An 18,072-nucleotide genomic window follows, 5' to 3' on the forward strand; every position below is an offset into this window, starting at 1 on the left:
TGTCCTCAGATCAGGACTCTATTTTTTTTTTAATTTAAGCTGACTGAGGAAAAGCAAAGCGTGAAAAAACATTTTTCCCATTATAACAATATTTGTGCAACTTTTCTGAACAGGTCTAGTGCCTCAGGAGAGAGGGTCAAAACTTGACTTCTGATAGGAATCGTCCCTGCTTAACAGATGTGCATATTGGTGGGCTGGTGAAAATCAATTTTACTTTAACTTAATTATGCATGCAAAAAACAAACAATACACTTAGCACTTCCAAACTTTTTTGTTTTATAAATACAACAATAGGTGTTTTTACTAAACAATCCACCAGTGTTCTACAGGCACTGAGTATGCAAATATAAGTTGAGCAGAAACTTTCATTCAAAATTCAGTGTCTCCAAGTTCTATTACCTCTCTGCATAGATTTATAAGAAAGGTGAGTAAAATTTCATTTAACATCTTTGTATACTGAGTATTATATATATATGAGGATGTATATTGACAGCCTCAGCCTATTAGTTTGTATTCAGAACTGTGCACTCATTCAGGTAGGACTCTGCAGAGGCCCTAGCACAAAAGAATGCATGTTTGTGCAGGATAGTGTTCTTCTTCTGACTAGCAAATCACTTCATATGAAGGAATTAAACCATTTAAAAAAAAATCCTAGAAAATTCCATAGAAAAAGGCAATGTTAAAAAACATTAAAATTGTAAAGCAAAGTACTCAGAAGTCTGGAAATGCCAAAGGTAAGGCAGTCCATGCTTTTTTAATTCTGACACCTTATGCGCATGTATTATAATACAGTCTAATTATGTGATCACAGACTATTTATCTTCAGAACCCATGCCTCATTCTATGTGTAGAGTGGATGGTCAACGTGGCAGGGGTAGATTTATTTTCTAGAATAAGATTAAAATCTTACTTGTCATACAACACAATATCTGGAATCCAGATAGACTCTGATGGGACACGAATAGATGTTATTCCAGCATAGTCTTCAGGGTTCCACCTTAATTTTACATCTATCCATTCCTATAAACACATGATAAAAGATATTACCGCATCTACATTACCTCTCTCATACCCTGGGACACAACTGCAACAACACTGAAAACAACTGAATATACATGGCAGTTACTGTGGGAACGAGGAAAACTGAGAAAGTTCTACAAATATAATTTAGTAAACCGTGTGTTCACTGCAGGTAGGGCAGGGGCCCTAAACTTTTCTCAAAGTCAGTAAAGGTGCAGGGAAGAGTTAGAGGACTGAAGATGGTAAGTGGGATGAAAGGAGGAAACATTTTGTAACAATTTAAGGGTAACTCAGTGACAAATATGTCTAAAGATAATAACTGCATCAAAGTTTAGTTCTGGATTGTGATTATTATAACTTGAGGGCACTTCCTGCTTATAAACTAATACCTATGACGTAGGGCAGAATAAACCAGCTAGATGTTTATAGCAAGCCCCTCCTCGACCTCCAGATAGATTACTGGCCATGAAATTAAAAGTCCTGAGCTTTGTTAATCAAAATAGGATAAAAAATATCTTAACAGTGTAATTTTAAAATAACTTTTTAAAAGCAATTATACAAAGCTATACTATCTTGTGCTTGTGACAGTTTCTGACTAAAAACAGGATGCTTTGTTATAGGAATTTCAAAATATATGTCTGAATATATGTAGCTTCATTTAATAAATGTATCTAAAATGTGTCACTTTTATTAGAAATTTTGTTTTTTGAGAGAGCTTTTAGATTTATTTTTTAATTATTTAACTGAATTTTTAATTCTTTCAAGTATTATAATGTGCCTTTTGTATTAAACATGCTATATAAAATAAAGGTTAATATAGCTTTTAAATGAAGATCCTATATATATACAAACACCTAAAAAAATTGATAACTTTACATTTTAGTCACTCAGTGGACTCTTCAGTTGACATTTGCACATACCTGTTTCAGCCAAACATTTGTTTTCATCAACTGATTTTTCTCATCCTATAAAAAATTTAAACAGCATGTTTTTATGGGAACAATGATTTTACACTGCTTATTCACGGTAACCAACTGTGGTTTTGTTCAAAGGAGGCTCATAAGTTGCAATACAAATATATTAATTGAGAAGGACTCCATTTGAAAATCACGTTTGTCTATTTTTTCTAAGTACTATTATTACAACCACCAACTACGATTACAGTAACCAAAAGAAGTTAATGAAAAAGTGATTTCTCCTCCCCCTCACATCCAACATTGATTTACTTTGTATATTTTACAGCATTTCATGTATAGTACTACTGTTTCCCTGCAGAGTCATCAAGGAACAAAATGACTAATTGAAAATACTCTTTAAAACCATTAAGGGAGCAGAAAAAATCTTTACAGATTTTTTTTTGTTTAAATTCAGAATAAACTTTTCAAAAGGTGCTCAATTAGGAAACATTTTTTAAATTAGTAAATTTTAAAAAATCAAGTTGACATCTTTAATGTTCTAAGCTATGCCATGCCAGTAGATTATCTCCTCTTTTATGAAACTGACATTTTCAAGGACATTATCTTTATTTCTTCTTTTTTTGTGCAATAACTTTCCTGTATTTTATATTTATAGAACCAACAACAGAACAGATTGCTACAATTTGAAAACATATATTTTTGTATTTATTCATTGAAATGAATTTTAAACAATAGAAAACCCAATAACTCTACAAATACTAAAAGCTTTAGTTAACAAAGTTTACAGAAAACAAAAATATGTCCAAGGACCACTTATTTTCATCATTCTCTCTGTGGCCTCTGACAATTCTCTATTTTTCTTCCTTCATCTTCACTTCTCTGAGGCTCTCTCTTTCTGGGGCTTCCCTCCTCATTGCACCCTTACCTATATAAGCCTCTTTTTAAAATGTTCCATTTATTTTATATAAAGAAAAATATATATATATATGATATGCACAATTATTTAACAATAGAATATCAAGTTATTTTTCATAAGCACTTCCCTATTCTAAAAGCTTTGCTCAGTTTTTAGTTTTAAAATTATTTATCATACATACCACATCCACTAACTGAGAGATTGCAAGACCAAACTTTATTTTTATTGTGTCATTCAAGTGTTGGACTGGGCGAACCCATTTTTGATAGTCTTGAAATAAGTGTTTAAACAAACAATCTTCACTTTTAGCAATAAAAGAAGGTTCTGATACACCTACACAACAAAAGAAATATGTTTAATGTACACATATAGTGAAATACAATGTACTCATTTTCATTAAAATTGGAACAATTTGATATTTAATTATATAGATTCAGGTATGTACATATAGAAATTTATTTCTCATCTAATCCCCTTTTTGTCTGTGAGGGTTGTGGAGGTTAAGCCACCTAGGGTTAGCTTGATAAAATTCACTGATTTTATTATTCATTACTCTTGTTAGCACCATCATACTTTCCAAATCTGAAGCCCAAAAACAGTGGATCCTTATCTCAGCATCTATGAGTAACACTGGAAAAAGTGAGACATAACCAAAAAATTTTCTTGTGCCATTTTTACAAATCATCCAGGCACCAGGTAATTGTAAAAATCCTACAGAGAGTGTTTTTTAAACTAGATAATGCCACTAAACTAACTACAGCTGTTTATTCATAATAGTGTGGTTTCAAACACATTTTAACCATACTACAAAACCCTCCCCAAAATGGGCACCAGTCAATGTAAGTCTCATCCTCCCATGACGCAAACATAAAAACTGAGTCAGAAAGGAGTTGCAGCATCCTTTATAGGTGGGATGACTGACAGGTTTTTTTGCCTTCTTGCTTCGGTGGAGTAAGGTGGAAGGTATTCAGACAAAAGGAATACTTTCATCTCGTGGTTAGAACAGCATCATATAAAACATTCACTAATATGGTTGTATATGTCCTACTCTACTGAACCTTGGGTGTAATTGTTTCAAATCTGAGCAAAATGAAAGACTATTGTGTATTTTTCCTCTTAACACCAGGTAAGGTCAAGTTTTAAAACTGTTCCTGTATTTCTTGGTTATTTAAGAACTCATGTTTACTAGAGATGTAAATATTGTTTAAAAAGTTAACGGTTTAAACAATTAAAAATATTTTGTTTAAATGGTTAACTGATTAAAGGGAGAGGGGCTGGGACCGATCCGGCTGGCGCGGCTGGGGTTGGTGGGCCGGCCTGCCCGGGGATTAACGGTTAAGCTGGGTTAACCGGTAAGACTAATACTTACCGGTTAACTGGTTAACATTTTACATCCCTAATGTTTACTTAATTAACTCATTTGGAATGTAGGAGTTGCAGCTATTGTGGGGGGGCAGGGGGAAGGGAACTACTACTTGAAAAAAACCTAGCAATAACTTGGAAACACATCCAAACTCAAGGGAACTTGCAGCAGAAAGTAAATGCTGCCTGGCTCTGGCTCTTCCCCATCCCTCCCAACCACAAACCCCTATACCAGCATGGAAGGGCCAGGAAGAAAGTAGAGCAGCAATTCTTCCCTCTCACCCTCAACTCTGCTGGTTTGGTTTCTATTATGCCAGCCTCCGCATGGTGCAGGGGAGGGTAATGTGGTTTGCGGTTAAGGAACTGAACATATATAATGGAAGAAAATGTAAATGCTCATATACACCAATGGGGTTCTAGATTGACTGAAACCACTCAGGAAAAATAGCTAGGCATCACTGTGACCTGCTCAAGGTAAATGGAGTAAAAACAAACAATAAAAATACCCAAGTAAGATATCAGTATTATTCTCTATTCCTTTCCTAATATAGCCTAAAAATATTATAATGTCATTACATAAATTCATGGCTTGTCCTCACCTGAAATTCTGTGCTCCGTATTGGTACCCATCTAAAAAGGATATGCAGAAACAGAAAGGGTCCAAAGAAGGGCAACAAAAAGGATTAAAGACATGAAAAGATTTCCATATGAGGAGAGATTAAAAAGATTAAGACTATTTAGTTTAGAGAGGAGGTGAATCTATCCAACATACAGAAGTAAATAAAATAGTGAATGATACAGAGAAAGTCACTCCGGTACTCCTATATACCCCATCTCATAAAAGAAGCACAAGGGGACAATAAATGCAATTAAAGTAATACTTAAAACCAATTACAAATATTTTAATACAAAAATTAACACGCAACACTCATTGTGACAAACTATTAGTGAGGCAGAGATTAGTAGGATTTAAAAGATGATTAGATGTTCATATGAATATGCTGGCCTCAGTTACACTAACCGGGATGAAAAAATATACATGTTATCAACACTCATGCTTCAGGACCTAAGACTCACTAACTCCCTAGGATTAAGCCCATAATAGCGTTTTTTCATTTTCCTACTGTTCCAATTTTGGAAAAGAATCCATCTCCAAAGTGGCCAGACCTGAAGAGAGTAGCCAAACTGGATACAAGGGCTAAAAGAGCTTATGAACACTTTTACAACAGATGTCATTCAGAGAACTGCTGGGTCTAGAACCTGGTCACTGTGTTCGTGTTTAATTGGATGGACAACTCTAGCTGTCATAAAGAGAAATAATTCAGCATCCAGATCATATTTGATCAAGACCAACAGTAGAGAGTTCAACAAAAACAGCTGACATTGACAGTATGTGCCTCAAAGAGAACAATCAACAAAGCAAACTCTACAGATGGCAGATGCAGAACAAGACAATGATGATTCAAGGATTCTGGACCAACCACAGCCAGTTGTTGCAACTAATGGCTAGCCAGATGACAAGTTGTTACGCATGCAGGTCGTGTAATTAGAAAACCAGCATGATTCAGAGACACTTAGCAGACATACATACTTCAAAGACAGCATGATAGCATACACATTGTAAATGGCAGGAATGTAGAACATAAAAGGGGAGGTGTAATGGAATGCTAAACTGTATAATACTATTCAGCGACTAGGTGGTGTTATGAGTAAATACCTAACTTAAATGAACCTCAGCCATGTCTGGCAGAGCATTAAAGCATCTTATGATGAACACATGTGATGTGTATAAGCAAACTCTGTGATCAGTCCATATTAGGGTTGCCAACCCTCCCGGATTGTCCTGAAGTCTCCAGGAATTAAAGGTTAATCTTTAATTAAAGATTATGTCATGTGATGAAACCTCCAGGAATATGTCAAACCAAAACTGGCAACTCTAGTCCTTATCTAGTACATAAATATATGACAACTATTCTGTAGAAAGAAGCTGTCAGTGTCCACAGCTGTCAATCTCACACTGATTTTTTTTAAAGTTAGGATATGAGTGTGCTACTAATTAAGGCATAATATCTATAACTGGGATATTTCAATTCTCAGTGAAAAGATAATTTTCTTGCTTCTAGTTAAACTTGAAGCTATTTCTGAAGGATCTAATTGCTCAAGTGGCTAGCGATAAAGTTGTATCAATTGTTTATTATATCCAGTTTAATTCAAAGCTGATCAAGACATTATTTAAAATCTCACCTACTGTCAATAGCTCTGTACTAAGGAACTGAGAAGCAAGATTATTTTCATCAGCTTTCTATTGCCACCACTTCAAATATTTCCACACAAGAGTATGAATGAGCAAATTTTTCTGGTCACTGAGTAAAGTATGTGTTTGCCATTTCCTTTTTAACATTCATTTTCCCAATGCAATGGATGTTTGATGCTGTTCCACATTGTATAAATATACTTATAAAAGTACAAAACTATCAGGAAAAAGCCTTTGCTAAATTTGGAGCACGTATGGGCTGAGAACAGGGCAATTTTAAAAACAAGTCCATTGTACGTCACCTTTAAAATTGTTGCCTGGGATGACATATGCTCTACATTTTTAAATCTACCTATTTGGTTAATCCACTATGGACAGCAACAATGTAGTCAGTGTTGACAGAGGCCTGACATGGTTTTGTATTTGAAAACTATTCTGATTTTATTGAAATTGGCATATAAATAATCAAGAATGGTAAATTTTAAAAAAATGAGCCATGTTTACTTCTGCTCCATTACCAAGCAAGAGTCTTACTTTTAAAAGGGTGAAAAAGTTCTATAATCTAAAAGCTGTACTTTAAACAGTACAAAGTAAAAAAAATAAGCTTAGAGTAATTAACAGTAACACTTTATTAAAAATCTTATGATTAGGGATGGCTGTTTTGTACCAAACACTGAATAGTTTTTTAATGCCTAAGTGACTTAGGAGTTTAATTCCCATTTACTTACTTTGAGGCTTGAACCCCTAAGTACCTAAGTCACTACTGAAAATGAATTTAGGCATTTTTGGAAATTTTACCCTACACGTTTTTCTGACAGGTATTTATATTTTCAAGAAATACAATAAAAAAACTAAAATTAAACTTTCTAACCATATTAGAATATATTGAACATCTTATTTTCAGTATTTGGAAACATAAGTAACAACTCAAGAATAAGTGTACTTATGAAGTAGCTATAAACACATTTAAATATTACAAAGATTCATTTTTGTGCTTTAAGTGGGTAGATAACAGCAAGTCTGAAGAACAAACTTTTGACTAAAATGATTCTTTTCCTTGAGATTCAGAGATGTAGAGCACAATATTTTCAACAAAAAAGGGACAATGTATTGCCCACTCTAAGTACTCACAGGAGACACGAATAATGATACAATCAATTATAGCACAGCAAACTTTATATATATCTGTGATATCTTATTCATCACAAACTCACATCCTGAAATGTGTCAGAATGCAGTGATGGATTGTCAGTCCCAAAGAACAATGTCCCTCCTTTAGCCACAGAATAGAAATGACCCATGGTGAAGCAGCACAAGTTTCCCCACACTACTAGGACAATCTAGTTCTTCAGAAAAAGCCTGTAGTGGTGGGAAGAGTTTGCTCTGTACATTTATTTCAATCTCTGACTGCTCTACAAAATGCCAGAGGTGTAAAACACCATGTCATCCAGTCTTCCAATAACTAGTGCTAATACTAACTTAAAGAAACTAAAGTAAAAATGATTTTTAAAGAAAATTGCTACCAGTAATACCTTACTGCATATCAAAATTTGATAACATATAAAGGTTTGGTCATGAAACTTAATTAGAATAAAGCCTCTTTGCAAATTTTGTAAATCTTAATATTAACAAAATATACTGAAATTTGCATGCCCTTACCTCAATTGTTAAAATTAAATATTTAAGAAAGTGTTTCACCAGTGCCAATGAATGGGGAACTCAATTACACAATTTCTGTATTGCAACTCATGAAAAAGAATAAAAAGTTTTATAGTTGCCATCGATGCAAACAAGCAGAATATGTAGATTATAAATATTAAATCTATGGGCAAATTTGGTAGAGCAGCAGTGAAAGGGGAACAGAGGCCATATAACTGAAAGTATAATAGGTACACCTTCAGACAGATTTGATGATTTCCTGGTCACATAGATGCTGGAACTAGGGGTGCTGGGGTGTGGCACCACCCCCTGGCTTGAAGTGGTTTCCATCATATAACAGAGTTTACGGTTTGGTTCAATGGCTCTGAGCACTCCCACTATACAAATTGTTCCAGCACCCCTGCCTGGTCATGCAATGGAAAAAGTTACAGTAAATAATCATTACACCTCTTTCTAACTTCCTTCTACCACATCTGCCCTCATTTTAACATAGTAATTTAGTTACTTATTTAGAGATTCAGTCCAACTTGTATCCCCTTATTTCAGAAAAACTTCAACTGTTGATAGGAAAAGTATTTTTAGAGTTACACAAACACTTTCATTACAACCCCCAAAGGTAACTTTGGGTTAAACTGAATTTCCACCTTTATTTCTTGATGAGTTTTTCAAAAATGAAAAATGCTCAAATGCTTGGTAGAAGAGATGAAAGAATTTACATCTCAGTATTGGGTGCAATGCATGAAGCAGTTTACCATGCTTTGCCCAGAGAGAGACCTCTGTCGTTTTTTGCCTCTCCATTGAGCAATGGAATATTCATTCCACTGCATCAGATTCAAGCTCCTGAATAAAGGAGCATGACTGACAATGAATTTAATATTCAATTGACGCCTGTCAATTTGTTCTAATCACAAATGTAATCTGATTGCAAAAAATTGTTTTGTTCAAGGCCAGGAGCCCTAAACTACTTTAGACTACATCACCACATAAACAGAAATTCTAAACAAAACTCGTTGTCCCCACCTAATGAGGTCCTGGATGCTGAATTTCCCCCACATTCATGCCAAAATCAGAAGTATTTAATCAAAAACTGAAGGTAGATTGAAACTCAATCCTTCAATTGCTAAAAGAAAATTCTTTCCCAGTGAAAACTATAGAATTGTTTCAGACAATCCTTGCTGCCCATCTTTTTCTAAAGATATTTTTGCTTTTTTTTTTTTGGCAAGAAATCTTTGGCAATCCAGGTACCATTTAACAGTAGATCATTAGTTCCTTTTTCTGTAAAAGCAAAGTGACAAACTAGAAACAAAAAAACACAAACAAAAAATTCGAAGGTGCCACAAAGGCTCCTCGTTGTTTACACTAGGGAAAGCAGAAAAAGACTCAGAATGGTAATCTGTAATTTTTATATGTTTTAATAGAAATGAACAATGTTCAGTGTGTGTTCCTGGACTATTGATGCACTTGGAAGGCAGTGGAAAAATCCGGCTTTCATGCCATCCCCACAGTTACTTGGGCCTTACCTACACTAGAAAGGGTTTGCCAATCCTAGTGAAGACAGAGTTTATGAACTGTAAGGCTTATGTTGCCCTAACTCTGTAAGCCTCTACACTAAAATGTTGCTCCCAGCAATGTAATTCGCCCACTATGCCGACTTAATAATTACCTCTGCAAGAGACATAGCGCTTAGGTTGACGTAGTTAGATCAATTCAGTGTCAGTGTAAACACTGTGTTATTTATGTCAAACTTTATGTCCCACAGTGTAGAGACTGTGTTATGACCCACAGTGCCCCACCATGACTGCTCTGGTCACTGTTTTGAACTCCGCTGCCTGGTGGCCAGGCACCAGAGATGTAAATATTGTTTTAAAAAGTTAACCATTTCAACAATTAAAATTATATCGTTTAACCAGTTAACTGCTGGTTGCTCCTGTCGGCCAGCCGGCATGGCTGGGGCTGCTCACTAATGCTTACTGGTTAACTGGTTACTATTTTACATCCCTACCAGACACACAGGTATATGCGCCTGTCCTCTAAATCATTGTGAATTTTTAAAATTCCATTTCCTGCTTGCTTGGTGTGGAGAGCACACCTAGCAACTGCCCAACTGATTGTGCTGGCTACATGCTGCAGGCTGCTCTTGCCTGGTGTACACAGGAGGTGGTGGGTGTCCTGAGTCTGTGAGAAGAGGCTGTGCAGGCACAGCTCCAATCCAGCTACTGAAATGTCAATATCTATGAGCAAATCGCTTGGGGCATGGGGGAAAAGGGCTACAAGAGGGACCCGCAGGAATGCCACATGAAAGCCAAGGAGCTGCGGCAGGCGTAACAAAAGGCAATGGTGTCTGACAGTCACTCTGGTGCAGAGCCACAGATTTGCTGCTTTTACAAAGAGCTGCATGCCATACTCAGCGGAGACACCACCACCACCCCCAAGAGTCCTGTGGATACTTCAGAGGAGTCAGAGTCACAGACCCCAGAGTGAACAGCGAGGAGGAGTTGTTGGATGAGGAAGAGCAGGAGGAGGAGTATGGGGGAGAGGCGACCAGGGATTCAGTAGCACAGCAAGCCAGGACCTGTGTTTGACTCCAGAGCTGTTGAGCCAGTCCCTAGAGTCCAGCGCAGGTAGGTCTGATGCAGGGGAAAGAACCTCTGGTAAGTATGTCGTTTGCTTTGATATTGCAGGGACATATCTGTTCATTTACTCCTTTTTAATCATGCTAGAAGAGGTAGTGAAATAGCAATTCTATTAATTATCTGCTTCTCATTCCCCTGTAGAGTTAGGCAGAGAGGGCCCGGCAGAACAGAACAGGAAAAGGAGAGAGATGTGCAGCAGGAGATGCTAGCACTTCTCAAGCGTCAAACAGACATGCTGGAGACTTTTGTTGATCTTCAGGTTCAACAGACCTGTGCTCTCCTCCCTCTGCAGCCCATAGAGAACGGCATTCCAGGACCTCCTTACACCGCTCATTCCCACATGGTATCTGGGGCTGCTGCACTATCCCTACCACTCCACGCCGGTGAAGAGTACAGACAGTAATAGCTGCACATACACTGACCTATGAGAGACACAATTGGTATATGTGTTTGTGAAATGAAAATGACTGTTCTTTCCCCTTCAAATGTTCTTTTCTCTGTATTTATAAAGTTTCATTCAATTATAAATATGTCTATTAGCATGGGTTTGGAATAAAAGTCTATTTATGGACACTTAATCTTTATTAGTTCACAACATATGCTGGCTGGGGCTGACATCATTCACAGATAATAGCAATATGTGCATTCGCAATGTTATATTACTACACACACAGCATTCATTACAAGGTTCATACCAGGATGCAAAAAAAACAATGCCAGGCGCAACACACATTACTGTGGCTTACAATTAAAATGGTCTTTCAAAGCCTCCCTGAGCCCTATAGCTCCCCACTGAGGTCTTCTTATAGCCCTGGTATCTGGCTGCTCAAAGTCAGCAGACAGTCATTCCACCTCTACCCAGGCAAAAACTATTCCCCCTTTGCCTCACAGATATTATGAAGCACACAGCAGGCAGCTATAACCATTGGGCTATTTTTTTCACTGAGGGCTGATCTCCTGAGTAGACAGTGCCAATGTAATTCTGCTTCTGCTGAGCCTGTGGTTGAAGCACTCCTTGCTGCTGTCAAGGTGGCCAATGTATGGCTTCATGAGTCATGGCAGTAATGGATAGGCTGGGTCTCCCAGGATCACTGTTGACATTTCAACATCCCCAATGTTGAGAAGTCTGGTCTGGAAAGAAAGCCCCTTCTTGCAGCTTTCTGAACAGGCCTGCGTTCTTAAAGATGTGTGCGTCATGCACCTTCCCTGGCCATCCCATATTCATGTAGGTAAAACGTCCCCAGTGATCACCCAGCACTTGCAATACCATAGAAAAGTAGCCCTTTCTATTGATGTACTCTGTGGCACGGTGGTCTGATGCCACAATAGCGGTATGCATGCCATCTATCACCCCACTGCAGTCTGGGAACCCCATTGCAGCAAAACCATCCAGTATGTCCTGCACATTGCCCAGTCCTTCGTAGCAGGATTCCATTAATGGCCCTGCACACTTGCATCACAGCAACCCATACAGTGGTTTCCCAACTCCAAACTGATTCCCGACTGATTGATAGCAACCTGGCCTCGCAAGCTTCCACACAGCAATTGCCACTCACTTCTCCACTGTCAGTGCAGTTTCATTTTGGTGTTGCAGTGCTGGAGCAAGCTCCGCAAACAGTTCCAGGAATGTGGCCATGTGCATCTGAAAGAGCAGCAGCCACCGCTAGTCATCCCATACCTACATAATGATGCGATCCCACCAGTCAGTGCTTGTTTCTCGTCCCCAGAACCTGTGCTCTCCCATCTGCAGCTGCTCCGTGAATGCCAACAACAACTTTGAATTATTTCTTTCCATATCCCACAGCAAGCTGATCTCCAAAGAATTGTCAAGTTTCCCACGGCTCCTCTGCAGATACTGCAGGATCAGGTGCATTGTGCTTGCAACACTCATCAAAACAGTGCAGAACTGTGCATGCTTCTCAGAGAGATGGCGGATGCACAGGTTTGCACGGCTTTTGAAAAAATGCGTGAAACATTATGGGATGCAGATAAAATTCTGAGATGGAGAAAACTACATCATGGAACATTGAAACCATGTTCCCAATCACACCTGTATGGCTCGTTTGCCCCAATGAGGCATTGTAAACCCTTCCCAAAACACCCTGTGCTAGATGGTGGTGAGTTCCACAGTGGCATAGCTACCCAGGGTGCACTGCTGTCTGCATCAATGCAAGCATTGCCAGTGAGGATGTGCACTGATGACACAAGAAGCATCGTGCAGACATGCAAAAGAGATGTAATTACTGTAGCAGCTGTACGTTGACATAACTCAGGTCGACCTAATTTTGTAATGTAGACTTGCTCTGAACCAGTAAGAGTGTTTTTGCCACTATACCTAACAGTTCTTTGAATGAAATAAGCTATACCAGCAAAAGGACCTTTTTCTGAGTATAACTTTGTTTATACTGGGCTTTTGCTGGTATGGCTACGTTGGCTGGGGGAGTGATTTCCCTCCCTCATGCCTAACTGATATAAAAAGGAAACGGGTGGTAGTATTTCTATTTTCCTTTTTTTGGGATGGGATGCAGGGGGGAGGCTTTGTTTTTTGTATCAGCTCTGGCCAGTAAATATCTTATGAGTATGAAGCTTCACCCTCTCTAGCTTCTAGAAAGGAAGAGCCTTCTGTTTCTTCTCCCACCATCAGAGCCGTCTAGCTATTGCAGGGAGCAGAATTATTCTCTATCCTAGCAAATAACCCCAGAGCATACTTCTACTACTCCTTTTTCCCAGGCAGCAGCAGCAGAGTGAAATGGATGTACTTGACAGTTTCACACTGACAACTGCAAAAGTTTGAAAAGCGGCTGTGTGACTGACCAGATATTTTAAGTTTGTTTCATAGAATATCAGGGTTGGAAGGGACCTCAGCAGGTCATCTCGTCCAACCCCCTGCTCAAAGCAGAGCCAATCCCCAATTTTTGCCCCAGATCCCTAAATGGCCCCCTCAAGGATTGAACTCTCAACCCTGGGTTTAGCAGTCCAATGCTCAAACCACTGAGCTATCCCTCCCCCGTACTGGTACTGCTTGGCAACGTTATAAACATGAGCAGAGGAACAGAGCTGTGTTTGTGAAGTAAAGAAGGCAACACTGATTTTTTTTATGTTCACATTTAGAAGGTTATTATTGCAGTCAGAAAAGCAAGGAACGTTTAAATCAAAACTTCGGCAAAATATCTACTAATGGCTTGGCAGCAGGGAAAGCTTACTACTTACCACTGGTTAATGGATTTTGCAAGTCTTGCTGAAAACCAGCATCATCATAGTATATGGCCATGCTGCTTACAGAGAATCAAGTTGACATATATAGATTACCTATTTTTTCCCTTGCCCATGTCTGTCAGTCCTTAGATTAAGAGCTCCTCAGACCTTACACTGCCACCCTTCTTGAATGCCTGTACTGTGCTTAGCATATTGTGGGCACGACTGTAAATATTAACAGATAACAATGTCTCAACCTATGGCTTGCCAAGATGTTTATTGCTCCACCAGTCTCCAGGGTCATTGAAGACCAGCAGCACTGTTGTGCATATGATAAAATGCACTGCTTTGAAGAGCCCTAGCAATATTCTTTTTTGGTTTAGCATTAGCTTCTTCTGCTCAGTGATAAGTTCAGTGGGGAGCAGAAGTGATGTCTACTTCCTGCTGAACAGCTAAAGTAGATGAAGAAACCAAATGCCAGATGCTGGCTGGCAGCCTCGGAGTGGGAAGCAAAGCCACTGTGTGGCAATCCTGGCCTCATTGAAGTCAATGGAATAGGCCACTATCAGCCTAGGAACAGGATGGGGGAAAGGCATCATTCTTGCTGACCAGGGACCTGGCAGTGAGGACAGAAGAAGGGACATGCAGAATGTTGGGGAAGGCTGCAACTAAACAACTGATCGGGAAATCTGGAAGGAAAAAAGACATCTGAAAGGTTGAAGGAGAGAGGAAAAGTAGGAAAAGTGTACAAAGTAAAGTGGGAAGTGGAAAGAGGAAAAGGAAAAGACATAATGAAGGATTTTAAGGTTAGAAACATTTTATTCATACAAATTTAATTTATTCTGTACACATCATGGAATTAAATTGACAATTTTGTAAATACTTATACAAATAAGGTACAGCCCTCAGGCTCCTGGCAAGTTGCCAGTGCAGCCCTTGATGCTGCAGAGGTTGTGCACTGGTACATCATCTGTCCACAGCAGAATTCTGCTCATGCAACTAGACTCCAATCTCAGATACATAGGTATGTAATGTCCCCATGGCTTGTACAAATCAGATACTCTTCTTTAGTATGCAAGAACAGTAGTAGATTTCAGAAGATATGCCAGTATGTTTTCCATATGTATTTGCCAGAATATCAAAAATTAAGATTTTCATTTCTGGACAGAGTGGAACTATACAAGAGCTCCCTTCCCTAATTTCTCTACAATCTACTGGAAAATTCTATTTTTTTATATTCTCAAAAGAAAGCAAAATCATTTAAAGGAGAATCATGATATAAGTAAACTGATAAATATAGGAAACTTTGTCCTACAATTCTAACAGATGCAGCTTCTCTCAGAGTTCACTTCAGAAAACTAATTCTTATCCTTTAAGTTGAAATTCTTCTATATTACAAAACACGTCATTGATTTAAAGGCAATCATCTCATATTTTGTTTTGCAACAAACAACTACAGTTTGTAAAACTGGGATACTCCAGGAAGAAAGAAGAGGAGTACTTGTGGCACCTTAGAGACTAACCAATTTATTTGAGCATAAGCTTTCATGAGCTACAGCTCACTTCATCGGATGCTGTAGCTCACGAAAGCTTATGGCTCAAATAAATTGGTTAGTCTCTAAAGTGCCACAAGTACTCCTTTTCTTTTTGCGAATACAGACTAGCACGGCTGCTACTCTGAATCCAGGAAGAAAGTTACAACATGCACACTCACACATAGCCACATTGTAATGAATAGAAAACTGAAGTTTAATTTTCAAGGGTTTGGAAAGCATACATAATAACCAAGTGATATGGAATTTAGTACACCTACATCTGATAAATTGTTTACTAAATAACTTGTAAAGGATTTCCCCCACAATTTTAATATACTATTCTAAAGCAATACTATAATATACTTTACTGCCCCAATTCACCACAGTTTTCAAACAACTAGTTAAATATCTACCACCAATTTCTATTTTTTAGTAAATTACAATTTTATTTTAGTTAAAATGGCCAAGAGAGAAACAAATTCTCCCTTCAAGTACATACAGATAGTTCTCACTGAAGAAAAAGTTGCATGCTTGTACCCAAGGGCAAGATTTGGCTCCACAAAAGTACCTATGACCTTTTTTTAACAGCTCTATATAATTATTCTTTGTATTGTGAAGAGACTCATTTAGTGAAAACATAATTCTTCCAACTACTACAATTCACAGTAACTTTAAAAATCACTTTTAGCATGATAGTAACGTAGGTAAGGATTTGTTACATTTCAAACTAAAATTCACAGTTTTAATCCAGTTTAAATTTCAGGATTTGCACTGTTTATTTTTTGCATCCCAGTTTAGAAAATGAAAATCAATTAAGTCAATTTCACTTTTGCTTCAAGTGAGTTTAACTTTCAGGCTTTTAACACTGCCATGTTAGGACTTCAAACTGGGTGGAATATTTATCTAAAACCAACTCTCTGGAAGACTTATACATTTCACTGCTCTTAAATTCTGTAAAAGCAATATTTTACAACATCTGTATTTTGGGACAAGCTTGAGCTGACTACCCTTTTAAATTTGCACAGTTTTACCTATACAATTTTGTTTTGTGGAGTGTTTTATAATTTAAACTGTACAACTCAAATCCTTACTTTGAGATTAGCCCCTGGGACTTCAACAGGGTTAACTCAATAAATAAGTCAAGCAGAATTTTATCATAAATCCATAAGAATGGTATTTCAACAATAAGAAATATTTGTCATGTATCATAAGCATTCCTATGGTTTGCCTCTGGCATGTAGATAAACACACAAAGCAGATACATCACAAATCCATGACCACATCAGTTGTGAATAAATGCAATACACCTTACAGAGAACAAAACACAACAAAAAAAAAAACCACTAAGGTCTGATATTATAACAACAATAGCATTCTTCATTATTTGGAGTAGTTGTACAACCACCTAATGAGATGTTGTGATCAGTATTTGTAAATATGTATGTGTGCACCCAGAGAAATTTTGCTTGACAAGGGCAAAGAAAAATGACTCAACCTCTAAACAAGGTTGTTTGTGGGGTTTTTTCCCTATCTTCTGGTAAATAAAGCTGTGTCTGTTTAATCGTGGTCGCTCTAGATTACTTTAATTAAAAATCAAATAAAAAATTCTTCTGAGCTCTACTTCTGCACTGGCCCTAAGGATTGCAAAGCTAGTGCTCAAGCCTTGACTTGTTCTTCAAATCAGATTTAAAATGTTTGAGTCTGGTCTTTCAAAAAGTTGACATAGTATGCAAAACCCCTCACGAGCCCCTCTCCTACATCCCCCTTCCCCAAACCCCTCCACGACCCCCTCTCCTACATCCTCCTTCCCCAAACCCCTCCACAACCCCCTCTCCTACATCCTCCTTCCCCAAACCCCTCCACAACCCCCTCTCCTACATCCTCCTTCCCCAAACCCCTCCACAACCCCCTCTCCTACATCCTCCTTCCCCAAACCTCTCCACAACCCTCTCGCCTACATCCTCCTCCCCCAAATTCCACCAGGACCCCTCTCCTACATCCCCCTTCCCCCAAACCCCTCCACGACCCCCTCTCCTACATCCCCCTCCCCCAAACCCCTCCACAACCCCCTCTCCTACATCCTCCTTCCCCAAACCCCTTCACGACCCCCTCTCCTACATCCCGCTCCCCAAACCTCTCCACGACCCTCTCGCCTACATCCTCCTCCCCCAAATTCCACCAGGACCCCCTCTCCTACATCCTCCTTCCCCAAACCTCTCCCCGACCTCCTCTTCTACATCCCCCTCCCCAAACCTCTCCACGACCCTCTCGCCTACATCCTCCTCCCCCAAATTCCACCAGGACCCCCTCTCCTACATCCCCCTCCCCCAAACCCCACCACGACCCCCTCTCCTACATCCCCCTCCCCCAAACGCCTCCACAACCCCCTCTCCTACATCCTCCTTCCCCAAACCCCTCCACGACACCCCCCACATACCCCTTCTCCAAACCCCTCCACGATCTCCAACATACCAGCTATATCCCCCTCTCCTAACCCCTCTTCAGCCTTACTTCACCTTCCCTCCTAACATACACGCGGCTGCCTCCCCGACACCCCCAAAGCCCACACCGGGGAGCGTGC

At 38.8% G+C, this 18,072-nt stretch overlaps 1 protein-coding gene across 3 annotated transcripts in view; it reads right to left on the reverse strand.

Annotated features, from left to right (window-relative positions):
* The window catches only part of CHRNA5 (cholinergic receptor nicotinic alpha 5 subunit), a 31,044-nt gene that overhangs the window by 12,693 nt on the left and 279 nt on the right, over positions 1 to 18,072 (reverse strand). Inside the window, exons 2-5 of one of the 3 annotated variants that reach the window (XM_027830524.3) lie at positions 4,815 to 4,845; positions 3,035 to 3,186; positions 1,941 to 1,985; positions 911 to 1,020 (exon numbers count right to left, since the gene is read on the reverse strand). In XM_027830524.3, coding sequence (XP_027686325.3) covers positions 911 to 1,020; positions 1,941 to 1,985; positions 3,035 to 3,186; positions 4,815 to 4,845 — 338 coding nt within the window. The remainder of the gene's footprint in view (positions 1 to 910; positions 1,021 to 1,940; positions 1,986 to 3,034; positions 3,187 to 4,814; positions 4,846 to 18,072) is intronic. The other 2 variants (XM_043523577.1, XM_043523578.1) reach the window with 2 other exon arrangements.

This window comes from Chelonia mydas, chromosome 10 (genome assembly GCF_015237465.2).
Source record: "Chelonia mydas isolate rCheMyd1 chromosome 10, rCheMyd1.pri.v2, whole genome shotgun sequence".
NCBI classification, from domain to species: domain Eukaryota; kingdom Metazoa; phylum Chordata; order Testudines; family Cheloniidae; genus Chelonia; species Chelonia mydas.